The sequence below is a fragment of the Callorhinus ursinus genome, unplaced genomic scaffold (assembly GCF_003265705.2).
Source record: "Callorhinus ursinus isolate GAN/ISIS: 27379988/994484 unplaced genomic scaffold, GSC_fseal_2.0 scaffold13, whole genome shotgun sequence".
In the NCBI taxonomy this organism is placed as follows: Eukaryota; Metazoa; Chordata; class Mammalia; order Carnivora; family Otariidae; genus Callorhinus; species Callorhinus ursinus.
In genome coordinates, this window is record NW_027397075.1 from 3,734,451 (window position 1) to 3,745,910 (window position 11,460).

The 11,460-nt window shown below is 45.3% G+C and overlaps 1 protein-coding gene across 2 annotated transcripts; it reads right to left on the reverse strand.

Annotated features, from left to right (window-relative positions):
- Nucleotides 1-258: 258 nt before the first annotated feature.
- On the reverse strand, nt 259-9,488 carry MPV17L (MPV17 mitochondrial inner membrane protein like). 2 transcript variants are annotated; one of them, XM_025855498.2, is made up of 4 exons: nt 9,178-9,488; nt 6,111-6,181; nt 1,922-1,951; nt 259-1,840 (listed from the first exon to the last, which is right to left on the reverse strand). In XM_025855498.2, exons 1-4 carry the CDS (start codon nt 9,485-9,487, stop codon nt 1,661-1,663), a joined length of 591 nt encoding a protein of 196 aa, XP_025711283.1. In that variant the 5' UTR covers nt 9,488; the 3' UTR covers nt 259-1,660. The 2 variants fall into 2 exon arrangements, with proteins under 2 accessions (XP_025711283.1, XP_073755565.1); XM_073899464.1 differs by lacking the exon at nt 6,111-6,181.
- Between the last annotated feature and the right edge of the window lie 1,972 nt (nt 9,489-11,460).

Here is an 11,460-nt window from a genome sequence, read left to right on the forward strand (position 1 = left end):
AGAGAGCACGAGAGGGAAGAGGGTCAGAGGGAGAAGCAGACTCCCTGCTGAGCAGGGAGCCCGATGTGGGACTCGATCCCGGGACTCCAGGATCATGACCTGAGCCGAAGGCAGTCGCTTAACCAACTGAGCCACCCAGGCGCCTGACAAAATTTGTCGTAGGTATTATGAAAAAGCTTTTATGTTGCATTAGCGACTTTCAAAACAATGTAGGTAACAAATTATTTTAGAAGCTATCTAGAAATTTCCTATTCCCAATAATGTAAGATATTTTAATACCGATTAAATTCAAATAAATCACATACTTAGACATTATATACTTATTAGCTACATAAATTTATATTATGAATTATGTGCATAAAAAATTTAAGGATACATTCTTAATCTTAAATACAAATGCACAAGATGAATGTATTATTAACATTTCAGTGCTTCGCATCTTAAAATTTGTACAATACTCCACTGGAAGCAGTAGCATGATGGTACAATTCTTAGGTGAAGTTTGCTGAAACCTCTTGAGATAGTCATATCATTTTTAGAACCCCTGGTTTTGAGGTTAGACAAACTGAGTGAATCTGAAAAGTCTGGATCAAGTTTCTCATGTCTAGCTTAAAGATTACTGATAAAGATTTACTGGAAAGCATTGATTTTTTTTTTTTTTAAGTAGGCTCTGTGCCCATCGTGGGGCCCAACTCGGGGCTCAAACTCATGACCAGGCGATCAAGACCTGAGCCAAGATCAAGAATCAGATGCCCAAACAACTGAGCCACCCGGGCAACCTTGGATAGCACTGATTTTTAAAAATATAACCTCAGTGTGAAATTTGGGCTCTTTTCCCCGTAAATCTAAGGAACAGAGTTTTTCCTTCCGGAGGAAGATAAATTGTTCATTTTCTTAGAAACTTCACTCAATATATGTCTTAAGGCAGAAATTTTGTAAATTTCCTATGTCTAGAAAATGGGGTCCTTCAGTCAACTGAATAGGCGCAAAACTAGAACATGTTAACTAAAAAGTGCTTAACTTCGAAATTACAAAAGTAGAAGATATCTGCAAAATACATTCCATACAGGAAACGCCAATCAGATACGATTATTTTTTTGACGGGCATAAAATGTACTTACGGAACCAAGTGTCAGTGTCACAATAAATTATTATATAAAGTATTTCGAGAAAAAAAATTCGGTATTCAATCTTCTCGATTGAGCTCTATGTAAATAGAAATTTACTCTAAGAACTACTTTTGGTATAAAAGTTAAGCTGACCGAAAAGTGTTTGGGGGGATAACCTGAGATTTTAGATGTGAAATGTAAATGATCAAAACAGGTTCTTTAAATCAACCGGCATTAAAATATCAGCATAGAAATCAGAATTACTGCAAAATGCCATGATGTCGCTGTTACCAGTATTAACCAAAGAATTAGAGGAGTAAAAATATTAGAGAAGTGAGACTTTCAGGCCAGAATGGGGGGAAAAAAAGGTCTGGATAAAATTTTAAGTATTCCTAGATAATGAAACAACAGAGTCTATGCAAGAGTCCTTCTCCAAAATGAAGCACATAACTGATAAATAGACTCTCTTATTGGCAAAGCAATCCACTGCATTAAAAAAAAGAAGAAAGAAAGAAAAAGAAAATTGTCATTGTCAGGGAGTCCTTGGCTTCTCATTTCTTGGGGGGCCTTTCAAGCACACTGGCCTCGTTTACATGAAGGAAGGCAAAAGCCGACTTGAATGTGCCATCGCCACTCTGTTGTGAAAAGCAAAGGAAGGTGGCCCACAGAAAACCACAGAGTCCAGTGTAAGCTGTCCTCCAGTGAACAGGAACCAGGCCGAAGTTGGTCAGCTGTAACAGAAAGAGAGAGTGCGCTAGGGTTGCATGCCAACCACAGCCATCAATTAGCATTCTGAGTAGTTAGAAACTCACCTGCACAAAAGGCCAGTACATCAGACCGCTCTGGAATACAGAAAAACTCGATTAGAATGCCTTTTATTTTTTTTTAAGATTTTATTTATTTATTTGACAGACACAGCGAGAGAGGGAACACAAGCAGGGGGAGAGGGAGAGGGAGAAGCAGGCTTCCCGCGGAGCAGGGAGCCCGACGCAGGGCTCGATCCAGGAACCTGAGATCATGACCTGAGCTGAGGCAGTCGCTTAACCAACTGAGCCACCCAGGCGCCCCTAGAATGCCTTTTAATCACACACACAGAAACAATCCCAAAGATTAAGAAATACCAGGCAGATAGAATGCAGAGGTGGGATTGTATTTCAGACTAAGCCGATTAAATCAGACTCCTTAAAGTCTCTCCAACAGAAGAGGGTGGGAGCAGTGCAAGGAGCTTTGAGGTGCGAGGCGATTATAGTAGTCATATTACAGGTCCGGAATGAAAAGGCGACCAGAATCAGCACCATTTCTGTTAAACAGCTGCTTTCAAAATAACAGCATCTATGCGTACACTGTGGTTTTCCTGTTAGCCCAAGCAAAAGTTACGGGAATATATCTATAAAAGGATCATCAGTAAAGTTTTAAATTTATCATTCTTCGTGGAATGATTTGTTAATAATATGTTCTGCTGGGGGTGTCCGGGTGGCTCATCAGTTAACTGCCTTTGGCTCGGGTCATGATCCCAGGGTTCTGGGATCAAGCCCTGCATGGTTGTAGGGCTCCCTGCTCAGCAGTGAGTCTGCTTCTCCCTCTCCCTCTGCCCCCCCCTCCCTGCTTGTTTCCCCCCTCAAATAAATAAATAAAATCTTCTTAAAAAGTAATAATAATATCTTCTACTATTTCAAGCAATGAGCCAGAGGTGACTCTAATTTTATCTAAAATGTTTGATTTTTTTTATTAAAAAAAGATTTAAGGCGAATAATATATTCTACTATTTCTTGCTATAGAATAAGTTTAGCTGACATTCTTATGGATTACAAAATGCCCCCAAAAAAGGGAATGCTTTGTTGTTGTTGTTGTTGTTGTTTGGGGGAGGGAGAACAGAACTGTATTCTTCAAAAATATTAGTGTTGGGGCACCTGGGTGGCTCAGTTGGTTAAGGGACTGCCTTTGGCTCAGGTCATGATCCTGAGTCCCAGGATCAAGTTCCACATCGGGCTCCCTGCTTAGCCGGGAGTCTGCTTCTCCCTCTGACCCTCACCCCTCTCATTCTCTCTCTGTCATTCTGTCTCTCTCAAACATAAATAAAATTATTTTAAAAATATTTAAATAAAAAAATATTAGTGTTGTAATAGGTAAAAGAAGGCTGAGAAAAAGTTCCCAATTAATGGAGACTAAAGAGACATGACAATTAAATGCACTACCTGACCCTAGACTGGATCCTATACTAAAAGGAACAGAAATGCTATAAAGACCATCAGAGAGTCGATTGACAAACATGGCAGAAGGATGGTGGATGAGCTGAAAGGCTCATTACCATTGTTAAATGTATTGAAGTTGCTAACTCTGCTGTAGTTACATAAAATAACTTATTTATCCTTAGAAAATAGATACTTAAGTATCTAAGGGTAAAGGGTAATTGTGCAACTTACTCTCAAATGCTTCAAAGAAACAGAAAGATGGATGGATATAGACAGATCAAGTCAGGAAATAATAAAACAAACGGGCAAAATATTAACTATGGGTGACTATGGGTAAAGGGTATTCTTTTAATTATTCTTGTTACTTTTCCGTCAGTTTGAAATTATTTCCAAATTAAAGTTTTCAAAAACTATAAAAGACATGAATGTAATTATCAGATAAATTTCTAAGAGGTAACATACCTGAGCCCCCCTACTGGGGAAAGAGCTGGTGGAAAGAGACAGAAATTGCATGCCTTCTGCACAAAAACAAACCAATCAAAGACTCAAATAGTACCTACATGTCAACAACAAGTAAACTAGGCACCTCCTTTCTACCATCATCCAAAGAAGTTGGATTGGGGGGTGGGGGGGGAACTGAAGGACCCCATTTTCTAGGCATAGGAAATTTACAAAATTTCTGGCTTCTTAAAGACATATATTGAGTGAAGTTTCTAAGGAAAAAAAAAAGCTATTCTACTCTTACAAATCCTTTGGGCTACAAGAAAGCCTTTTGTGACAGATTCTTTTTGGCTGCTTCTTGTTTTTGGACCCCTACCATTTGTGCTCTTGGTTTCATTGATGAAGTTGACTCAAGAACCTGGTTTTAACCCAGTTTATTCCATATCTAATATCCCTAGCTCTGGGCTCTCCTCTGTGCACTTGGAAATCTCCCTTTGGATCTTCTATTTTTTTTTAAGATTTTATTTATTTATTTGAGAGAAAAAGAGAGCAAGAGAGAGCACAAGAAGGGGGGAGGGGCAGAGGGAAAGGGATAAGCAGACTCTCTGCTGAGCAGGGAGCCCAATGCCAGGCTCGATCCCAGGACCCTGGGAACATGACCCAAGCCAAAGGTAGATGCTTAACCGACTGCACCACCCAGGTTCCCCTCCCTTTGGATATTCTAAAGGTTTCTAGAATTCAACATTTCTCAAACTGAACTCATCTACCTTTTTTTTTTCCAATTGGCTCGCTATGTTGTATCTCAAGTGCTGGGCCACCACTCATGCAGTTACTCAAACCAGAAACCTGTGGGTCATCCTAGATGTGTCCTTGCCCATTACCCCGATCACCAATCATTCACCCAGAGCTACCAATTCTACCTCCTAAATAGCTCTCCAATCATTCCTATTCCCATTCCCTGTTTCTTATGTGAACCTGGTTATAATAACTCTCCAGCTGGTTTCTCCTGGCACTATTACTGACGTTCAGGATCCTTGGCATGCGTTCAACACCCAACAAAGGTGGCCTGTGTGTCTTCATTAAGGGAGGAGAATATGAAGCATCTGCAAGTCCCTGCTTAAAGCCCCTTTCTTCCCCAATTCTGCTCGCATGCTCTTTTTTTAAATGTTAAATGTCTACACCTCCATAGGATCCATGACATAATGGGAAAACTTATTCCTTTTTCCAAAATAAAGTAGACAAAAATTCCATTTGGATGTCGCAACGGGCTCACAATTTCTGCCCCAAGAGAAGTAACAAGTTCTGAATACTCTTTTCCCTTAAAAGGAAGAAGGACTGTCCCTAGCATGTGGCTTCCACACTCCCTATTATCTGCCTCCAACCATCAACTGGGCAATGCTGATTCTGGGGCTCAGTGTCACTCAATAGAAAATGCCAGAAACAGTATGGGCAATAGCCGGCGTGGCTTGGCACTGCTTCTGATAGGGAATTAAGTACATGTGAAGCCCAAGGCCAGTCTGTGTATATTCGGCAATCCTGAAAAGTCACTTCATTGGGATTAGTAAAATCAAGCATCCTCTAGGCCAGAAATGGAAAGCACCCCTGATTTTGCCAGGCTTTATGGATACTGCTCAATAAATCTTCATTGAATAAGCTAACAAATATTTGTTGGACTGGGGTGTGTATATTTGCATTGAGCAAACAGTACAACAGGTGACTTACTTTAAGCCTGGACATAATCTTGGGAAACATTATCCTTCACAAGGACTCAGCAGAATGTACACCTGGGAACATTGGCTCCAGAGCGATTCCATTCATCACTCAACATTCTACTTTTCCTATTTTGCAATAACCTCTTTGGCTCCAAAATTCACTAAATAAACTGTAATCACTAATAAGAGTAAATTTAAAAAAACAGGAATCATTGCAAACATTGACTAAAACTCAGACACTCATGTATAGACGCTCCTAATGTATAGACGCTCTTAAAGCTGCTTCTCATTTCTCTTTCGAAACAAATTTAAGATCTCTCCGTCAAAATACTATAGCCTTGGGGCGCCTGGGTGGCTCAGTCGCTAAGCGGCTAACTTCAGCTCAGGCCCTGGTCCCAGGGTCCTGGGATCAAGCCCCGCATCGGGCTCCCTGCTCAGCCGGAAGCCTGCTTCTCCCTCTCCCACTCTCCCTGCTTGTGTTCCCTCTCTCGCTGTGTCTCTCTCTGTCAAATAAATAAATAAAATCTTTAAAAAAAAAATACTATACCTTGTGCCAATCAACTGGAGCCCTAACATAAGAATAGTTTTCTTAAAATGTATTTAATGTTACAAATATACTAAAAGATCTTGGTTACCTTTTCAAAACTCTGTCTTACCTTGTACGTATTCCAAAATTTCTGTTTCAGGTCCAAAAATATGTCATCCTTTTCCTGGAGAATACTCATACCTATTTGTAAAAACACACACCACAGGAATTTTGCAAGATTCAGTAGGAAGAAAACTGTATAACAGTTCAAGTTTTCTCTTCTAATATGCAGAGTACCCACCAGTAACTCTCGTTCATTATGTCCCTTCCAACCTAACAGTGAAAACATGACTTCCATTCTAAAACTAGATAAATCTTTTTTAAAAATAAATAGAATTAAAAAAAAACTAGATAAATCTTAAAGGAATGATAAATATGAAGTGAAAATAGCAGTATAAAAGTGACAGCAGAAAGATATGTACATATAATAAATTGTATTATATATATATAAATTGTAAGAGAATTCACAGTGTTCAGAGAGCAGGACAATCAGTGACTTTTCTTCTCTGCCTTCCAAACTTTTTGTAAAATGTTTAAAAATCTTAAAAATTTAGGGGTGCCTGGATGGCTCAGCTGGTTAAGCAACTGCCTTCGGCTCAGATCATGATCCAGGGTCCTGGGATCGAGTCCCACCACATCTGGGCTCCCCGCTCAGTGGGGAGTCTGCTTCTCCCTCTCCCTCTGCCCCTCCCCCTGGCCTGTGCTCTAGCTCGAACTCGCTCTCTCTCAAATGAATAAATAAAATCTTTAAATAACTAACTAAATAAAATTTAAAAAAATTTAATTTCCTTCTTTTTAAAAAGAAAAAGGCTGATGGACCCTGGGTATTCTGGCAACTACCAAGTTCCCATCAGCATTCTAATCAGAATTATTCCAATCAGAATTTGAAAGCAGAACACCAATTCAGGCTTTCTAAAAACACTCTGAAAACTTCGTATGTTCACCAACCCTGAAAGGAAATTCAGGGAGCAGAGACAAAATCCTCCTATTTTAGGAAGGAGTAAAAATAAAAGGGCTTTAAAAAGTCTCCTTCAAATCCGATTAGGAGGAAGGGAAAATAAGAGGGTTTTTTAGTCAGTTGCAAGGGATTCTTAGAACAGGATTTACAAGAATACCCAGGCGCATATTGGTAATTTCGGGTGCCACTTACCAAGCACTAATTAAGCGCTAAGCACTTTATGTGCCTTATTTCATTGGACACCCGAGTCCTCCGCCCCCCCAACCCAAACACTCCCCTGAGGTTGGGAGTTACAGAGGCGGAAATGAGGGAGGTTAATATCGGACCAAGTCCAACCGAGGTGTGGATTCCGAGCCAGACCTCTCCATCATAATCTGAGCTCCCCAAGGTGTCCCCAGCACAAAGGATCATCTGATATATGCAATTTCTAAGTTGGAAATGCCTTGAACAAACATCCAACCCAACCCGCCCCCCTTCATTTTCACACGGGGAGAGGGAAATTGGGCCAGAAATCTAAAAAGCAAAACAAAGCAGCCATCTGGGTCGGAATCCATGTCAGGAGCCTCAGGCTTAAATCACAGGCCCCCCGGGGCCTCGTTTCTGCAGCAGCCCCTTTCTGGCTTCAGACAAAAGGACAACACTCAAGATTAAGAACCTGGCATGGGTTATGTTGTCTTCAGGCGAGTCACTTAACCTCCTTTGAGACTCAGTTTCATTATCTGTAACACGGGAATAACAAAGAGGATCTGCCTCACTGGGTTGTTGGAGGAGTAAATGGAAACACGGTCCCCAAAGCCCAGCCCCTAGGTCCCAACCCCTTCACCGGGGTTCAAGGCAATTGCCTTAATGGACCTGAGGAGCCCCTTTGCAGATGTGGCCTGGAAGTCACACCTTGGGGCCGGGCACCCAGCAGCCGGTTCCCCAGGTCCTTTATTTCCCTGACCCCACTGGCCCTGCAGTTGGCTGAGGCTACAACAGGCAACCAGGTCCTTCGTGCCTCCTGTGGGCTTTGTGAGGAAAGGAACCGGATCTGGCCTTCCAAAATAAGATCCAGAGGGCAGCGAAGGTTCAAGGCGCTGACGTGACCCCCCCTGACCTGGTTTAGAAGGCACCGGCAGCCACTGAAAAAAAGACCTTCTTGGGTCTTCTCTAGACCTCCTCTATCCCTAAATGCCCGGCCCAGGACCCCTGGATTTTCTTGGGGAATTGGTAATGGTCCCCCACCCTTTCTCCCTCACAGGCTATGGAAACTGCTAGGAGGGTGGAGGCTACAGAGTCCCTCCCATTGTTTTTGGTATTTAAGGCCCTAAGGAAGATTCCTAAAGTCCGGCCTTAAGGGCCGATTTTCTGAGGAGGGACCTCCCACGACTTTCACAGGCAGAGTTCTCCAAGGCAGGGTCCAAGGTCCACTCACATTTTCTTGGCTTTTCACAGAGGGACGGGAACCCCAAAGGAAAATCTCATTACCGAAGCAGGACTAAGGCCTTGAGCACGAAGTTTCTGGGGGAAATTGTTCCTACCTCAGGTTCCAGCGGGTCTGCTCCCATGGTCCCACGGCCCGTCGCATTTGGTTGGTGTGTCGGAAAGGAGTGTCTGCCAGTGGTCCGGAGGCCCATAGCTCCAGGCGGGGATTTTCCCGGGAGCAGGCAGCCCGGTCCCACCACAGCCCGGTCCCACAACTGCGTTATAGGGGTGGCAGACGCCACGCCCACGGGCTGTGATCGCCTCGACACTCATGTGGACCTTTTCCATGGGGGAAATGGACCCCCAGTCCTGCCTCCCTCTAGTTCCAGCCGATGCCCCAGGCCCCCCCTGAAACCTCCAGCCACTGACTGTACTCAACCCCGGCGTCCCAACTGAGATCCTGGCCCCTGGCCCCTTCACATCCCCCCCCTTTCCAGCTTCTCCCACTTAATCTTCGGTTCCCAGACTTCTCAGCTCTGGCACTTCGACCCTGGCCCTCTCAGGAGACCCCCTGAAATCCTGCCCCCATCCCCACCCCATGGCTTCCAGCCCTGGTCGGGGTCCCGCTCCATCCCTGCCTCCTGCAGCCCCCAGCCCCGGGAGCCGTCAGCCCCGGCCTCCAGTGCCACCCACCCCCAACCTTGGATCCTTTTGGATTCTTTGGCCCCCTCTGCGGATCTCGCCCTGGCCCCTGCTCCCCGCCCCGGTCCCTCACCGGCATAAAAGGCCGAGACGGCCACGGGCCCGCCGATCGCCTGGTCGCACAGCACCTTGGCCAGCACGGTGCGCGGCGCACGGCCGGGCAGCGCGCGCTCCAGCAGACGCAGCCACACGTAGTTGAAGTTGGCGTGGAAGGTCACGGCCACGGTGGCCACGCGCCGCGTCTGCTGCCAGTCCGCCGGACCGCCCCGCAGCCGCTGCTGCAGCGCGTCGCCGGCGGAGAAGAGCGCTGCGTAGAGCAGCACGTTCGTGGGCCACGGGTAGCGCCGGGCCGCGCGCAGCAGCGCCGGCCACCAGCCCGCCATGCCCGCGCGGGGGGCGCCCGCCACCAACCGCGGCGCCCGCTCCCCGGGCCACGCCCGCCCGCCGGCCCTGCCCTCCGCGCCGCCTCCGCCACCAGCACCTGTCTTCCCAGATGCTCCGGAGCCCTTGGGTGCCCCGCGCACACCCAGTCCGCGCCGTCCAATCCCCTGGCCACTAGCCATTGTGGGGCTGAGCCTTTAAAATGTGGCCGGTCCACGGAATGCATGATCCATTTCCATGAAAAGTCCAGAATAGGCTAATGCATAGCGACAGAAAGTAGACTAGTGGTTGTCAGAGACTGGGCGTTGGGGGAGGGGAGGGATGCGAAGTGACTGGGCGTGCGGTTCTTTGGGTGGTGAATTCTATGGTATGTGAATTATATCTCAAAAAGAAAAAAAATAGGTTGGTAGAGATAGAAAGAAAAGGAAAGAGGAAAGAGAAAATACCAAATTCCAGTTACCGAGAGGGCGGTGTATGTTAAATGTTTATATGCAAGGAATTCACCCTTCCAACGCACACAATACGCTGTTAATGTCACTTAGGAGACAAATCCAGAAGTTGAAATATGAAGCCTTTCGTAAATGGGAAGTGAGGCTGGAGGGACCTCACTGAATATTGTGCCGCAAAACATGCTGAGCTCCCAAGCAGTGTCCCAGAAGCAGGGGGTCACTGGGGACCTCAGCCACAGGTACCATCTCTGACCCCAAGGAACTCAGCCCTCCTTGCTTCTTTTCCTCCTTCTCTGACACATCCAAACCTATTCTCATTCTCCCTCTTCTATTTATTTACCCTATTTTATTTCCTTTTAATTTTTTTTAAAAGATTTCATTTATTTGACAGAGAGAGAGAGAGAGAGAGACAGCGAGAGAGGGAACACAAGCAGGGGGAGTGGGAGAGGGAGAAACAGGCTTCCCGCGGAGCAGGGAGCCCGAGGCGGGGCTCCATCCCAGGACCTGGGATCATGACCTGAGCCAAAGGCAGACGCTTAACGACTGAGCCACCCAGGCGCCCTCCTTTTAATTTTTTAAAGATTTGTTTTGTTTGAGAGAGAGCGCGCGCGCGCGCGCACACGTGCGAATGGGGGGGCGGGGCAGAGGGAGAGGGAAAGGATGAGGCGCCCCTCATTTTAATTTGTTTTGATTTTAAATTTTCATCTCGAAATGATTCCAGACTTAGAAAAAAGTTACAAAAATAGTACAGAGTTCCCATATAGGCATCACCCAATGATATAGCTTCCCCAAATACTGACATCTTGCATAACCGTAGTACCATGATCAAAACCAAAAAATTATCACTCATGTAATACTGTTACCTAATCTACAGACCTTATTCAAATTATTGCCAGTTGTCCCGCTGAAGTCCTTTTTTAGGTCTGGTATCCAACCCCAGATTACTTTGCATTGCACTGAATTGTTACGTATCTATCACCTTAGTCTCCACTCTGGGGGATTGACCAGTTATTTTGCACACTTCCTCCATTTGTCTACCTTATTGTTATGGGCTGATTGGGTCCCTCCCAAAATTTGTATGTGGGAGCCCTAACCCCCAGTATCTCAGAATGTGATTGTTTTGGAGACAGAGAAAAGAGGTAATTGAGTGAAAAATGAGGACCTCAGAATGGGACCCCAGTCCAATCTGGTTGGTGTCCTGATCAGAAGAGGAAATTTGGACACAAAGAGGCACCAGGGCAGTGCATGCACAGAAGAAAGACAGTGTGGGGACCCAGTGAGAGAAGGAAGCCACCTGCAAGCCAAGGAGAGAAGCCTCTGGGGCAACCAGCCCGGCTGACACCTTGAGAGAAGCCTCTGGAGAAACCAGCCCGGCTGACACCTTGACCTTGGACTTCTGGCCTCCTGAACTGTGAGAAAAATAAACTTATTTTTTAACCCACCTGCTCTGTGGTATTTTGTTCTGGCCGCCCTAGCTGACTAATACACCCATTCTCTTCAATTCTTGGGAATCTGCCAGTTTCTGT